The sequence below is a fragment of the Schistocerca gregaria genome, chromosome 6 (assembly GCF_023897955.1).
Source record: "Schistocerca gregaria isolate iqSchGreg1 chromosome 6, iqSchGreg1.2, whole genome shotgun sequence".
NCBI lineage: Eukaryota > Metazoa > Arthropoda > Insecta > Orthoptera > Acrididae > Schistocerca > Schistocerca gregaria.
The window spans coordinates 544597660-544614798 of record NC_064925.1 but is presented as its reverse complement, the minus strand read 5'-3'; the positions used below and the strand labels follow the sequence as shown (position 1 = coordinate 544614798).

At 42.4% G+C, this 17139-nt stretch overlaps 2 protein-coding genes across 3 annotated transcripts in view; one reads left to right on the top strand and one right to left on the bottom strand.

Moving 5' to 3' along the window:
* Positions 1–17139, top strand: part of LOC126278462 (CD151 antigen-like) — a 1693623-nt gene that overhangs the window by 180993 nt on the left and 1495491 nt on the right. The gene's annotated exons all lie outside the window — the stretch shown is intronic.
* Positions 1–17139, bottom strand: part of LOC126278933 (decreased expression in renal and prostate cancer protein-like) — a 111936-nt gene that overhangs the window by 92224 nt on the left and 2573 nt on the right. Inside the window, exon 2 of the mRNA XM_049979211.1 lies at positions 6012–6141. Within this exon, the coding sequence (XP_049835168.1) occupies positions 6012–6141 (130 nt within the window). The remainder of the gene's footprint in view (positions 1–6011; positions 6142–17139) is intronic.

The window sequence follows — 17139 nt, the reverse complement described above, 5'->3', positions numbered from 1 at the left end:
GGCATTTCTGTGGGTTCTGTGCACACAATCCTGCATGACGACCTGAAAATGCGAAAAGTGTCATCCAAGTGGGTGCCACGAATGCTGACGGACGACCACATGGCTGCCCGTGTGGCATGTTGCCAAGCAATGTTGACGCGCAACGACAACATGAATGGGACTTTCTATTCGTCGGTTGTGACAATGAGTGAGACGTGGATGCCATTTTTCAATCCAGAAGCAAGGCGCCAGTCAGCTCAATGGAAGCGCACAGATTCACCGCCACCAAAAAAATTTCGGGTAACCGCCAGTGCTGAAAAAATGGTGTCCATGTTCTGGGACAGCGAGGGCGTAATCCTTATCCATTGCGTTCCAAAGGGCACTACGGTAACAGGTGCATCGTACGAAAATGTTTTGAAGAACAAATTCCTTCCTGCACTGCAACAAAAACGTCCGGGAAGGGCTGCGCGTGTGCTGTTTCACCAAGACAACGCACCCGCACATCGAGCTAACGTTACGCAACAGTTTCTTCGTGATAACAACTTTGAAGTGATTCCTCATGCTCCCTACTCACCTGACCTGGCTCCTGGTGACTTTTCGCTTTTTCCAACAATGAAAGACACTCTCCTTGGCCGCACATTCACCAGCCGAGCTGCTATTGCGTCAGCGATTTTCCAGTGGTCAAAACAGACTCCTAAAGAAGCCTTCGCCGCTGCCATGGAATCAAGGTGTCAGCGTTGAGAAAAATGTGTACGTCTGCAGGACGGTTACGTCGAGAAGTAACCCCAGTTTCATCGATTTCGGGTGAGTAGTTAATTAGAAACAAAATCGGAGTCCTTAGAACTTAAATGCACCTCGTACTGCGCCATTTGCGCTTCCGGATTACAGCTCGGCTCGGTGTGGAAATGCATTACGAGCAGTCTTCTGAAACATTACATTCCTTGTGTGCCTCAGATACCGGTTCTGACATACGAAATGAGCTGGATCTGATTTTCTGCCATCTGCGCCAAGTAATAAGTTACAAAATTTACATGCGCACCATGAGAGTTCTACCTACTGTGCAAACAGAACTGTTCAGATGCGCAGCAGAATCCTCGAATTGGGAGAAAACCTTGTGAACAGGAAGAGCAAATTGAGTCCTATCGTTTTTATGTGGGATCTGATTCTTAGCTGACGAGTGGAATTTTATCTACACCTTAACAAAAGGGGCGCAAGGTAAATTCGCCCTCCACCACCTCCAGTGAAATTGAGACGCCACTCTAATTGCCTTACATGACATTCATCGAGCATGCCTGGGTACGCCTGGAGCCAGACAGGAAATTAGTATGTCAATGGAAAGGTACCCAGTAAACTTGTGAACTTTGTCATATGTTACTAAGAGCGTGAATCTGTTCAAGCGTACATACAAAGTATTAAAGTGGTCTCAAACAATAAATCACGTGCTGTGACATATGCAGCAGGCCAGTGTATCTTGTTGCCTTCACTTTACAGTGACTCTAGTTAAGGCTTACGTCACTGGCTTTCTGTTAATTTACACATCTGATTGTTTCATCAGCCATAGATAATGAGCATATGAACAAAACAGCCAGTCTCTAACTTTAGATACCATATTTCGGTGATTCTTCTGAACTCTGATACCACGATGGATCGTTTGATGTAAATATTTCAGCATGTCAGAGTGCGGGATGCCGGAGGAGTCTGCTCAACTAAGGCATTCCAGCTACGAGCTGTTGGTCCACACCATCCCAGCTCAGACTGGCCTCCGCAGGAAAAACATTGAGCGATCGTATATGAGAGTGTGACTACTGCAATCCTTGCCGTCACACACTCAGTGCCGCATAATGTATTCAAGTATCAACTGATGATGTCTTTCTAAGAGGTTGAAACAAGGTATGATTCCAATGACAAGACGATTAAAAATGAAATAAAATAATTTTTAAAAGTAAAAATTTCTATTGTTAGGCGCGTCATGTCCTTCAATTTATTTTTGCGCAGTCAACTTGACCACCCCCTTCTGAGATATTCTTTAGGAGCTATTCTGGAACACCAGGAGATGCTAGTGAGGGTTCCAGCAGAGGGGTTGAAACGTGGATTGTGTTATGACAAGCTGAAGACTAACATGACGTGGCCTAGCAACCTGTAAGATATAACCTTTAATAACAACGGCCTCGAATACCTGCGGACTTTATATATAAAAAAATAAATTGGAAGGAAGTTTCTTATGGAAGTTCTTAGTCACAATCTTTTACTCGACAGAACTATGTTCGCTATATTTTTGTACCCGATTTATTATAGTTCCATTAATTTGTCTAACTTTTTCCGATTGTGATCATCCGTCTTTCAAAATGAATTACAGCGTGATATTTGCAGGGAATAAAATTTTGTCAATATGATGGCCTTGTAATTGAACCTCAAGCCAGAACAGCTAAGCAGTGTTTTTGTTCAAGAGGGGTAGCTTGTAACATTTTGCAGTCTTTTTGTGGAATTATAGGACAGAGAATGGCAATTTGAGCAGTAGTTGATTATCAGCTCCGGAAAAAAAGTACAGCGTCTTCAGAAATTCCCGTTACAAACTTGTAGGACTCGTAGAGAGGAATGAGTACATAATACTTCGAATAGGATCCCATGTTAGAAAATGTAACGTTTCCGTTCGGCGACGGTTTCAGGCCAGATGTGTAAAGCGTCGACGTCTGCTGAGGGAAAGTGTGGAGTCACCGCCAGACACCACACTTGCTAGGTGGTAGCCTTCAAATCGGCCGCGGTCCGTTAGTATACATCGGACCTGCGTGTTGTCACTATCGGTGATTGCAGACCGAGCGCCGCCACACGGCAGGTGCAGTGTAGATACACTCCCTAGTACTCGCCCCATTTGTACGGCCGACTTTGCTAGCGATGGTTCACTGACTACATAAGCTCTCAGTTGCAGAGACGACAGTTTAGCATAGCCTTCAGCTACGTCACTTGCTACGACCTAGCAAGACGCCATATTCAGTTACTATGAATGTATTCTGAACAGATAATATTGTGAATCATGTACTGCCAAGAGCGACGTTGATCATTAATGGATTAAAGTTAAGTATCAAACTAATTCAGTCCGCTTTCTGGATTCTAATTCCTTGTCATGTTCCAGACCTCACGTCAGTATAATTCTTCCCTCCTCATGCCAGCCTGCGTGAGCTAAAACGCGAGCATTTCGGCCTCCACTAGTAACACGGTGTTGACTCTTCGGCCAACACAACAGAAATAACAAAATTTCTTGTCCTGGTATGCAGGAGTGTAGACAGGGAGACGTGACGTATGCTATGTCAATCAGTCACCTGATATCACTTAACGTCTACCATTGCGCGAGGTGATGTGCCACCTCGCTTCTCTCGTGAGGTTCGGCGACATCTAAAAGACGCCATGGTGAAAGATGTATGGCTCAAGGTTGTACAACCGTGTGGCCTCCACGATCACCGGATTCAACTCCTATGGACTACTACTTATTGTGTCGTATGCAAAGCTTAATTTACAAGACTCCTGTAGACATAAAGGATAATCTGCTGAGAAGAGTTCTGGCTGCTACACTAGAAACGGAAGACACACCAGGTGGGATGGAGAGGGTGTACCAGAACTTGCTTCGTATGTACAATGTCTGTAACAGCGTTGGTGGTCGCCACATAGAGCAGCTGTCGTAATGTATCAATACTTTTCCTGACATACAGTATGCTGGGTACTTCGTTGTTGTGGTATAACGTAAACACCTAATATTTAAGTGTTAATACAAACAAATGTGCTTAAGTGAGAAGTGGATGTATCATTATGATTCCTTTCGAATCGTTGCTTAATGGTTGAACTACATTAAGCTTAATTCAATTCCTAAAGGAGAAATAGATGAGTTAATCATCTCAATAGAAAATCTGCATAGATTTCAACCAAATTTGGCACAGGCAATAGCAGGCCTCGTGAGTTTCAGCATGGTGTACTTAATAACCACCTAGCTCCAATAGGAGCGGAGAAGTAGCGAAAAAGTGTTTTCTACAGCCTGGCATATAGGCTGCTGCCCTGTGAGATAGCCACGTTGTGTGGGAACAGTTTTGGCCTGCCAAATCATCCTGCTTTGCAGTGCTGTATTCACTACTGGCCATTAAAATTACTACGCCACGAAGATGACGTGCTACATACGAGAAATTTAACCGACAGGAGGAAGATGCTGTGATATGCAAATTATTAGCTTTTCAGAGCATTCGCATTAAGTTGGCGCCGTTGGCGACACTTAACAACGCGCTGACACGAGGAAAGTTTCAGACCGATTTCTCATACACAAACATCAGTGGACCGGCGTTGCCTGGTGGAACGTTGTTGTGATGCCTCATGTAACGAGGAGAGATGCGTAACTTCACGTTTCCGACTTTGATAAAGGTCGGATTGTAGCCTTTCGCGATTGCGGTTTATCGTATCGCGACACTGCTGCTCGCGTTGGTCGAGATCCAATGACTGTTAGCAGAATATCGAATCGGTGGGTTCAGGAGGGTAATACGGAACGCCGCGCTGGATCCCAACGGCCTCTTATCGCTAGCAGTCGAGATGACAGGCATCTTGTACGTATGGCTGTAACAGATCGTGCAGCCACGTCTCGATCCTTGAATCAACAGATGGAGAAGTTTCCAAGACAACAACCGTCTGAAAGGACAGTTCGACGACGTTTGCAGCAGCATGGAGTATCAGCTCGGAGACCGTGGCTACGGTTACCTTTGACGCTACATCACAGACAGGAGCGCGTGCGATGGTGTTCTCAACGACGAACCTGGGTGCACGAATGGCAAAACGTCATTTTTCCGAATGAATCGAGGTTCTGTTTACGGCATCATGATGGTCGCATCTGTGTTTGGCGGCATCGCGGTGAACGCACATTGGAAGCGTGTATTCGTCATCGCCATACTGGCGTATCAGCCGGCATGATGGTATAGGGTGCCATTGGTTACACGTCTCGGTCATCTCTTGTTCGCATTGACGGCACTTCGAACAGTCGACGTTACATTTCAGATGTGTTACGACCCGTGGCTCTACCCTTCATTCGATCCCTGTGAAACCCTATATTTCAGCAGGATAATGCACGACCGCATGTTTAAGGTCCTGTACGGGTCTTTCTGGATACAGAAAATAGTCGACTGCTGCCCTGGCCAGCAGATTCTCCAGATTCCTCGCTAACTGAAAACGTCTGGAGAAAGGTGGCCGAGCATCTGACTCGTCACAATACGCCACTCACTACACTTCATGAACTGTGGTATCGTGTTGAAGCTGCATGGGCAGCTGTACCTGTACACGCCATCCAAGCTCTGTCTGACTCAATGCCCAGGCGTGTCAAGGCCGTTATTACGACCAGAGGTGGTTGTTCTGGGTACTGATTTCTCAGGATCTATGCACCGAAATTGCGTGAAAATGTAATCATGAGTCATTTGTAGTATAATGTATTTGTCCAATGAATACCCGTTCATCATCTGCATTTCTTCTTGGTGTAGCAATTTTAATGGGCAATAGTGTACATGTAAGGGGGCAAGAATCGGTTTTCCAGGCTCCGATGAGAGGAGATAATAGACAGAGAAGAGAGGGAGATGCATGAGGAAGGTGGAAGGTGTAGAGGGGTAGAAGGCAGGCGGAAAAGGTAGAAGGGAACTCACAGATGGAGAAATAGAAGAAGAGGAGGAGGAGGAGGCGGAGGATATGGCCAGATGAGTTGTTGAGGAAGATATGGTCAGAGATAGGGATGGAGGAAATGAACAAAGGGAGGGCAGGAAGTGATGAAGCGACAGAAAGAGTGGGGAGTAGTAGTCAGAGGGAGGTGGGAGGATGTGGTGGACAGACACATGGAAGAAGACATCGACACAGGGAGGGGAGGATATGTATGTCAAACACATATGTAGGTGAAACTGCGGGGAAAACTCTAGTGTATGTATGATACTCCGGGATCGGTGACGGAAAAATGAAAATGGAAAGGGAAAAGAAACGTGAGTGGACAGGAGCGAAGCAGAACGGGATCACGTCGCTCTGACAGGCGGGCTTCAACCGGCGACGGGGAAGGGAGGCGCGCAGTATATTCTCCCTGCAGACAGGCGTGCGTGGCGGGGGCTGGTCGTAGCTCAGCCACAGCACACCCCAGGGAAATAAGCCGCCGCCCCACTCCTGAAACCACGGAGGCGCGTGTCAACTTCCTGCTGCCCACACTGAATACGCCACTCGATCTCCATCACTGCCAACGTGACAACAACAACAACAACAACACAACATTTCAAAATGTGGCTTTGTCTTGCCTTTAGAAACCAAAATTTTGGTTTTTGCTTTCTATACATGATGTACCGAGAATATTTCATATGTTGTACAGAAATATGTTCTATTTTGGTATTAGGATCGTTACTGAGCTATCGCGTCTGCTTTTCTTACTTGTCCCCGTATTTTAGACATCCCTGTTCCACTGAAAATGTCGACGGTGTGTGCTGTGTGCCTTATTTGGAAAGATCTGTCCCATTCACTCATAGTAGTTTGTAACCTCCCCCTTACTAATAGGCCTAGCCTGCTTGCGATATAAAATATGACCGTGGATCGCGTGTATACCTAATGGAATTTTTCTAATTGGATAAGGCTATCTTTCCCGAAGAAGTAATATCGATAAGTAGGGGGAAAGTGCTCTACCCATCTTCCTGATAGAAATGTCTACTAGAAATAAAAAAGTAATTAAACCGAACTGAGCTACAATTTGGAAAAATGAAAGTTATCTTGGGCATTCCCTGAAGAACAACACTGGACAGATAAGCGGTACCACTGATCATGAATCCAAAAGTTACGCTAATGAACGAAAAGGAAATAATTACGGTCGCCAGCCTACTAGGGCGATTTACATCCAAAATCTTCTACTAGATGATGGGAAAGGAAAACATTTATTATTAAACACTGACGTTTTTTGACACTAATTTTAAGTGAGTATATAAAGATAAAAGAAACTGAGAAGTTTCACGTTAAGTTTGTCATTAAATACTGGAAAAGAGAATAGAGTAATAATTTGAAACTATGCACTTAAACTATGCGTTAGTATTGAACTTTATTACGTGACCAATGACTTTCAGAGACATCAACGTAACGTCATCAAAGAAATTGAGAGAAAGGCAACCTCTTTTTATTTTGCAGTTACTTAATTTTCAAATTGGATTTCATATTATTGTCTGAACAACTGAGCCTCTTTTTGCTGACTTGAACAGAATTAAATACTATAATACATACCAAACCAAACAGCCATGTTCTCCAAGGTATATGTAAGATAAATAAAACTTCCGCACTCTTAATTTGTGCATTTTCTTTAGATTTGGATTTTTTTCCAGTGATAGGTTCTCAAATTTCGGCTACCGTATAAGGAAAAAAGGTAACAAGGACCCTGCTTGGTAACAATGTCTGCTGGCAATGGGGACACATTCGCCCTGAATTTAACTGATTATTATTTAACTAAAGTTCGTTAATCAATTCACAATAAGTTGTGCTGCTGTTGTTGAAGACGGCAGCATCTCGTGGGGCCGCGGCTAATTATAGGAACGGGCAATCACAATTAATACAGCCTCTTCTGCCCGTTCACCGTCCGTACTCCTGCTCTAGACATCTGGCCAGTGCGCGTACATGATGCTGCCGAAATGGTACTCTCTACTGCGAAAGCGTCAGCACCACACTTCAGCACACTACAAGTGCTGGAACCCGTCTCCCGCTCTCTCCGCGCGCTCTGCGCAACAACCCCGTACCCAAAGATTTTACAACGCACGAGCACTGCTATTATCGTTGATAGTCGAAGCAAATAAGTTCCTTTGGCTTTTTCCCAGAGCTTATAAAACACACATAAATACAATAAAACGTAAACAGACTTCTACCTAAATGTACACATACACTGAAGCAACGTCCTTACTTATTAAAAGAAAGCATTTAAATTACAAATATTTACATACAATTAAAAAAAATTATACATCGGTACCAGGTGCCATGCATCCTGCATTTTCGGTGTTACAAGTTGCTATTGACAATAATGCCCATTTTTCTCTTAGTCTTCAAGTTGGTATTCAGTTCTGCTAGGCTGTGTTTGTTTCGTTTTTATAGCAGTGTTAGGTGTACATACACTCTGCTGTCATCAGAGTGGTCGACATTTTTGAACAGCCCCTATAAGGGAACAGTTACGTATTCGTTACTTACTATACTTGTAAGTAGGATGTTTAGGGTTTCTTTTTAATTGGTAACGCCGCCGCCACGTAGCGCTCTGTATGAAAATCACTGGCTGTGCCGTGTGCAGTCTGTGGCTGGTTGGCATTGTTGTAATACTCGCCATTGTAGTGTTGGGCAGCGGCAGCTGGATGCTGATAGCGCGTAGCGTTGCGCAGTTGGAGGTGAGCCGCCAGCAGAGGTGGACGTGGGGAGAGAGATGGCGGAGTTTTGAAATTTGTAAGACTGGATGTCATGAACTATCATATTTTGACTATTAAGGTCAATACACTGTTTGTTCTCTATTAAAATCTTTCATTTGCTAACTATACCTATCAGTAGTTAGTGCCTTCCGTAGTTTGAATCTTTTATTTAGCTGGCAGTAGTTCGAGTAACGAAGACTTTTTGTGAGGTTAGTGATTTGTGAAAGGTATAGGTTAATGTTAGTCAAAGCCATTCTTTTGTAGGGATTATTGAAAGTCAGATTGCGTTGCGCTAAAAACTATTGTGTGTCAGTTTAAGCACAGTCGTGTACAATTTTTCTAAGGGGACGTTTCATATTGTAAAGTGACAGAACAAATCGAACACACTGTGATAATATTGTACATGTTTCGTCTGACGGTTTTTGCATTACTCTGTTTTTCTTGGTGTACGTTTTGGTGACTTCACTTTGCAGACTGTTTCACTGTTGTGTAGGTATTTTCACAGGTATCAAAATACTTACAAAATATCCGTGAACAACGTCTGAAATTTTGCTAATGCAGTTACATATCGCCCATTACAGCGGGAGGTTCTTGCCTTATTATGAAAATACTTTAACCGTACCTAATTTGGCGAAAGTAGTGATAGAACTCCACTTTTTACGCACAGTCTTTCACTTTTGATATAAATACGTGAAAATAGAAAAAAAGACTGTGACTTCCATTTTAAGCTCGCTGGCGTGCTTGAGGTTTCTCGCCCTCAGTTCTACTAGTAAAGCCGTTGAAATTGCTGCATGATGCAGTGCAAAATGTTTCTCAGGAGCTGAACACTACAGGCACAGTTATAAATGACGAGGTGGTTAAACAGACAATAAGGATAATCAGTAACTGAACGAGAACATAGACACTCGACTGGCATCTTTGTGTGCGGTCAGTGTTTTCGTCAATAGAGTTTCATTAACTTCTCATGGTTGGGATTCACAGTCATACAATATTTATTAAAAGACATCATAGTCGCCGTTGACTGTATAAAATATTTATTGTTACTATTGCAACATCATTCTAATAATCTATCACACGGACAAGTTCAGGTACACTGACAACATGTGGAGCTAAGTCAGTTGGCGCGAAAATACGTTTACTAAAGATACTGCCTGTGCGCGTAGCAAAGATACTGCACACCAATGATACAACTTATAAGCTTTATATCGTAAACTCTTTTCATCTGTCGACATCATACAGCTTACTAAATAGTGCTGTGATTGTAATGGGCAGTTGGATAGGGTGGGGATATTTATTTATAACATAGTAAGGGATAATACATGGTATCTGTTAATAAGCTCTTACATTGACTTAAGTGCTCGTAAATGAGTTGGAGACAGAGCTCTGATATATAATACTTTGTATGCATGTAAATTTTACGAATATAAATGGCTTTAAACGATCGCCAGCAATCTAATTCACTGTGCAGCATCACAAATTCTGACAAAACATCACAATACCTCAGCACAAATACTAGATGCATCCTTCAACCAGGCTCTATTATAACAAACAGGACTAAGTAAATATGTATACTATTCCATCGAAACTGTTTAAAATGTTTTTGGTAAGTGTCCAAAATAGCTGTACAATTCTATGAATTACTGTTGAAGTAGATTGATACAATAAATCACAGGTTTCAGATACAATGAAATGTCGAGGTTACATTTCATTTATAGAACATACAAAAATAAAATACATTGGAGTAGGCTTTAAAAAAATGGTTCAAATGGCTCTGAGCACTATGGGACTTCACTTCAGTGGTCATCAGTCCCCTAGAACTTTGAACTACTTAAACCTAACCAACCTAAGGACATCACCCACATCCATGCCCGAAGCAGGATTCGAACCTGCGACCGTAGCAGTCGCGCGGTTCCGGACTGAGCGCCTAGAACCGCTAGACCACCGCGGCCGGCGTATGCTTTTCTTCCCACGTTATAGTCCATAAACTTTTCTTTACAATAAAATACACCGTTACTAATAAAATTTGTTACTTATCATTTAAGACGAAACTGGTCAGATACATCCATAAGACCGAAATTGCAATAGTAACAACACAAATATTTAAAGTGCACTCCATTAAATACTCGGGCATGTGCATTATTCTTGAGAGGTACGTGAGCTGGTGGGAAAATGGATACATGCGTAATGAGATTCAGATGGAAAAACTCCACAGTGAGGTTTCACTCCCAAAATTCGTTCTGAGAACAGAAACGTGTTGTCCGAACAACATTTTCTTCAAAATGAGAATCAACTTTCAGATATCTAGAGAGCAGTCGCTGCCGCCCACTGCTGGAGAATGAAGTGCTCTTATGAAGAACGAAGACTTCTTCCTAATTGTGGCATATCACCGTGTCAGGTGAAGGCCTACCTTTGCGGATAATTTCTGTTCCTCTTCCAATATTCTCCATCCTTTAATTCAACTGAAGTTTACAAATATTAATAAAAATTTCACCTAGATCCTGATTTTTGCCAACAGTGTGGTTCTGGTAGATTGTCTCCGGTGTTAAACAGCACTGAAGAAAAATAATGGAGAAAATAGAATTCACGCATTAGTTACATGAAGATTCTCCAAGAATAGTACTTATCTTCTCTGTTGTGGAATATTATCGTCTCGTTGGGCCTGTTGTCTAGTTAACTGTTTGTAGTAAGTCAAAAATAAATGGCTCTGAGCACTATGGGACTCATCTTCTGAGGTCATTAGTCACCTAGGACTTAGAACTACTTAAACCTAACTAACCTAAGGACATCACACACATCCATGCCCGAGGCAGGATTCGAACCTGCGACCGCAGCGGTGTCGCGGTTCCAGACTGTAGCGCCTTGAACCGCACGGCCCAAAAATAAATGTTTGGATTCAAAATCTGTCCTTTTTATCAACGTAAACAATAAGTTTGCATCTCTTTTAAGCTATTATATTCCACCTTGGCTGAAATTTACTACCACTACGACAAAATCTCATACAGTGACACTACAACAACGCAATTCAAATACGACTTCTTCTTAACGCATGCCATGAAAAACTCTCATCTAACAAGAACAAAGATATAAAAAACGCTCGCACTTCAGTGATCTTACAAAATATTGATTTTACATCCAAAGAGTTTACGTATATGCTTTGTTTCTTTTTGCAAATGTTTGCTTAGTTAAAGGGCAGTGCATTGGCGGAGCTGTCATTTGTAGTCAGGTCATTATTTAAAAAGGTTTCCGACGTGATTATGACCGCACTACAAGAATAAACAGACTTTAAACGCGGAATGGTAGTTGGAGCTGCATGATGGGAAATTGCGTTTCGGAAAGCGTTAGGGTATTCTACATTGTGAGTTCTACACTCCCAAGAGTGTGCCGAGATCACCAAATTCCTGGCATTACCTCATACCACGGACAAGACAGTGGCCAATGGCATTCACTTAACATTTGCGTAGAGCTGTCAGTTCTAACAGAGCGCGGCGAAATCTGGCATTAACGGGCTATGACAGCAGACGAGTCCCGATTTCAGTTGCTAAGAGCCAATAGTAGGGTTCAAGTATGACGCAGATCCCACGAAGCCACGGGCAAAAGTTATCCACAAGGCACTGTGCAAATTGGTGATGGCGTAACACTGGTGTAGTGTCGTATGAACCTTCATGGACTGGAAATGGTTATGTTCCTCTACTTCGATACTATTTGCAGCCCATGGACTTGATGTTCCCAAGCAACAATGAAATTTTTAAGGATGGCAGAGCACCATGTCTCTGATTTACAGTTATTCGTGGTTGGTTTACAAAACATACTGGACGATTCGAGCATTTGGCTGGGTCACCCAGATCGCGCGCGCCATGAATCCCATCGAAAATTTATGGCAAAATACTAACACGAATTCTTTACAGACGAATGGAAAAACTGGTAGAAGCCGACCTCGGGGAAGATCTGCTTGGATTCCGTAGAAATGTTGGAACACGTGGGGCATACTGACCCTACGACTTATCTTAGAAAATAGATTAAGAAAAGGCAAACCTACGTTTCTAGCATTTGTAGACTTAGAGAAAGCAGTTGACAATGTTGACTGGAATACTCATTCAAATTCTGAAGGTGGCAGGAGTAAAATACAGGGAGCGAAAGGCAGTGGTTGAGAAGGAATGAGACAGGGTTGCAGCCTCTCACCTCTCCGCGGTGTATATTGAGCAAGCAGTAAAGGAAACAAAAGAAAAGTTCTGGTTGGAATTAAAATCCATGGAGAATGAATAAAAACTTTGAGGTTCGCCGATGACATTTTATTTCTGTCAGAGACAGGAAAAGACTTGGAAGAGCAGTGGCACGGAATGGACAGTGTCTTGAAAGGAGGTTATAAGATGAACATCAACAAAAGAAAAACGAGGATAATGGAATGTTGTCGAATAAAGTCGGGTGATGCTGAGGGTATTACATTAGGAAATGAGACACTTAAAGTAGTAAATGTGTTCTGCTATTTGGGGAGCAAAATAACTGATGATGGTCGAAGTAGAGACGATATAAAATGTAGACTGGCAATGGCAAGGAAAGCGTTTCGGAAGAAGAAAAATTTGTAAACATCAACTATTGATTTAAATGTCAGGAAGTCGTTTCTGAAAGAATTTGTATGGAGTGTAGCCATGAATGGAAGTGAAACGTGCACGATAAATAGTTTAGACAGGAGTAGAATAGAAGCTTTCGAAATGTGGTGCTACAGAAGAATGCTGATGGTTAGATGTGTAGCTCAAGTAACTAATGAGGAAGGATTGAGTAGGATTGGGGAGAAGAGGACTTTGTGGCACAACTTGACAAGAACAAGGGATCGGTTGGTAGGACATGTTCTGAGGCATCAAGGGCTCACCAATTTAGTATTGGAGGGCAGCGTGGAGGGTAAAATTCGTAGAGGGAGACCAAGAGAGGCATACACTAAACAGATTCAGAAGGATGTAGGTTGCAGTAGGTACTGCAAGACGAAGAAGCTTGCACAGGATAGACTAGCATGGAGAGCTACATCAAATCAGTCCCAGGACTGAAGACCACAACAACAATCGACAGGTCAGTTCGTGCGCAAAATCATGCACCGGCAACACTTTCGTTATTATAAACGGATTTAGATGCAGCGTGTATCATTATTTCTGCAGGGGACTTCCTAGTTTTTGACTCTCCGCCACCTCATTCTACTGTACTAGGCCGGGCAAAAGGAGGTCCGACACGACCTAAGGAAGTGTCCCAAGACTTTTGACACCTTAGTGTAAAACATAAGCTTGGGCTAAATGAGCAACCGGGGAACTGAGTTCATCAGCTAGTTACAAAGTAAAGACCATAACTAAGGCTCTGGAGGTCATGATGCTCCAAATATGGATCGAAACTGCACGAAATGGTGGCTCCCTTTCGCCAACAGTGTGATGGTGCTTCAGCTGTATTGCAACGTCGACGTATCAGCGTACGTAGTAGATAGAGCAGAAAACGTAAGCTTTTTCAAACATTCATCCGAATCAATGAAATTGCGGCTTGTTTATCAGTGTAAAAATACCGAGTTTTAGCGTGGTTCAGAGTTAATATTAAACTGTGGGTACCTCCATAAGAGGCTGGGTAATTCAGTTCTGAAGTCTGAAGATGGCAACGGCATACCACTTCCAGCAGGACCATGCCTAGTAAAGCCCCATGGTATTCTCAACAAGTGTCAGGTTTCCAGAACGAGATTTTCACTCTTGAGCGGAGTGTACGCTGATATGAATCTTCCTGGCAGATTAAAACTGTGTGACGGACCGAGACTCGAACTCGGGACCTTTGCCTTTCGCGGGCAAGTGGTCTACCATCTGAGCTACTCAAGCATGACTCACGCCCCCTCTTCACAGCTTTACTTCTACCAGTATCTCGTCTCCTACCTTCCATTCTTATTCATCTCCATCTCATTCTGTGAGGACGGGGCGTGAGTCGTGCTTGGGTAGCTCAGATGGTAGAGCACTTGCCCGCGAAAGGCAAAGGTCCCGCGTTCGAGTCTCGGTGCGCCACACAGTTTTACCTCAAGTTGCGGTTCAGCGAGCTTATTTCCAGACAGGAGTCTGCCCCCAAAAGGCTGATTCACCCGAAGAGCGATTTTTTTGCTGCAGTGCTATTTCGCTCTTACCATTTAGCAAGCTATACGAATAATTTTCAGCTCTTTTTTAGACTATGACTTTCCCACGAGAACAACGTACACAGAAAAATCGCTTATTGCTGTTTCGTCTGTAGACCTGTTTAAGTTAGAACATAAACAGACGAACTTCAGAATTCAGTCGCTACCCAGCGCAAGGGTACTTTGTTTGCAATTTAACACACCAGGTGAATGGGCTTTGATTTCCACCGTAGGCGAGCTCTGTACAGAACAATGAGAAAATCGGTTTTTCAGTGACATTTCAGAATAGAAGCAGGTAATTTTTCACAAAACCTTCCATTTGTGTGATAGTGGATTTAAGGCTAACAAATAAACGAAAAATAAAGTACTTATTCGTTTAACAGTTACAAAATTACTGAAGTGTGGGTATGGCATATGGGCGTAGGTCCAATACGATTGTCCTGAGAATGTGAGCGCGTCGTCATATGAGAAGCCATCTAAGTTTCGTCGATTATTGTAGGCGACATTCAGAAGAAGCTTATTCACATGAATATAACGTTACTACAAAATATCGCCGTCATTTCTGAAACGTATTGTGAGAAATAAATAGAAATGTTTCATAACCTATGACAGTACGTTTTGTTTTAAAGTCTACATGATACGCAGTGATTGGAAAAGACCGTTCCTCATAAATTCTGTTGTCTTATACTTAACATAGTGCTATTTATTATGGAAGTACAGTACGCACGTTACGTACAAAGAACTATGCTTTAAAAAGTTCTGTTGTATAATGGCTACGTAGTAAGCCGAGTTTCGGACAACAACAAAAATATTGGTCAGAATAACATAGCTGCATTTTGGAAGAAACGAAAGTTGCTTTTTATTTCATTTAATAGCTGTATTAGATCGTAAATAATTCTCACAATCCGTTATGAAGAAGGTAATGTCCCTTTGCATCAATCAAATATGCTTAGTAAAGGTATTAACAGTAATACATTTATGATGATGATGATGATGATGATGATGATGATGATGATGATGATGATGATGATGATCACTTACGTGTTCTGTATTTCAAACTATTTCTACGTTGTGAACTGCTAGCGGCACACGCCAATAGAGATAACATCTGAATCTACGTTTGTGTATCGATAAAAGAACAAATTCTGAATATTAATCATACCCAATCCAGTTAACATGTATATACGAAACACGATAACTGGTCTGTTATAACTGAATATTGCTTTGTGTCACTGGGTTTATTTTACGGAGGATAATTTAGTAGTTGAACACAACTTCTCATGTAGTGTGATTCAATATGCTTTCCAATAAGGTGCGTTTTCGATACGTACGGAGAATCGCATTATACACAGATTATTTTGAAGAGATCGAAAAATCATCATTTTTCAAGCAAACCAATCTTCGAAGAAAGTAGAAAAAATAAAATAAATACTTAAAATTATCGGATAATAAAGATTTCACGGCCTGCTTCGTCCAAATGAAGCACGTCGTTCGCAAAATGTGCGGAAACGACAACAGTTCTGGAAATGACGTACTGTACTTCCCCTGTGCTATTTGGAGAATGTCATGGAGTGTGTGTCGCAAACGTTCCCTTGTATGTAATCAGCGTGTGACGTAAGGACGAGCCAAGCAGTCTTCCCAGTCTTCCGTCCGAATGCTTGTTCAGACACCACAGAGAAGCTGCTACCGGCCGTTGTGGCCGAGCGGTTCTAGGCGCTTCAGTCTGGAACCAGTGACCGCTACGGTCAGAGGTTCGATTGCTTCTTCGGACATGGATGTGTGTGACGTCCTTAGGTTAGTTAGGTTTAGGTAGTTCTAAGTTCTATGGGACTGATGACCTCAGAAGTTAAGTCCCCTAGTGATCAGAGCCATTTGAACCATTTTTTTAGAACCTGCTTTTTACAGCCATTGGTGGTTTCTGAAGACCGTTCCAATAAACAAAATGCTTTGACGTTAATTGTTGTCTACATAGATCGGTATATCGTACAAAAAATGGAAGAGGAATTTTCGTATGAAATTTATCTCTACGTCTGAAGGCAAAGTTTCTGTGCACATTAAAACCGATATCGTTGATGTCTTTCGCAATTACATACATTTATGTCGCTGTTTGTAAGTAATATTATGCAAAATGTCATTCGCTCTTACAATTCATTTATTTTCACGTGCATTCCCTGCTGAGAGAGAGATCGTAGCTAATTACCAACAAATGTCAAACAGATGAAACACGTATTCTTTTTCCATCTCCCCCATCCGAACTTATCATGTGCTTTTAATGGCCTAAACATAGACGCGCCGTTACGTTATAGTTTTTATGCTTTTAATATTGTGCTGGACACCGTTATGTAAACAGCCACAACATCTACAGCCACATTTAACAGGCACAAAAGGTAACAGTTGCACGTTAGTAGCACGACGCTCAAGAGAAAGGTCAGAGTAAGGGCAGGGACATCGTCACTGAAATCTGAAAACATGGAAATGAGTTCTTCTGTAAGCACATGTTGGTTGTTATATATTTGTGTGTGTGTGTGTGTGTGTGTGTGTGTGTGTGTGTGTGTGTGTGTGTGTGTTGAGAAGCAAGAAGGCTAACCACATTTTGTGGAATATGTACATGTTGGACGAGAAGAG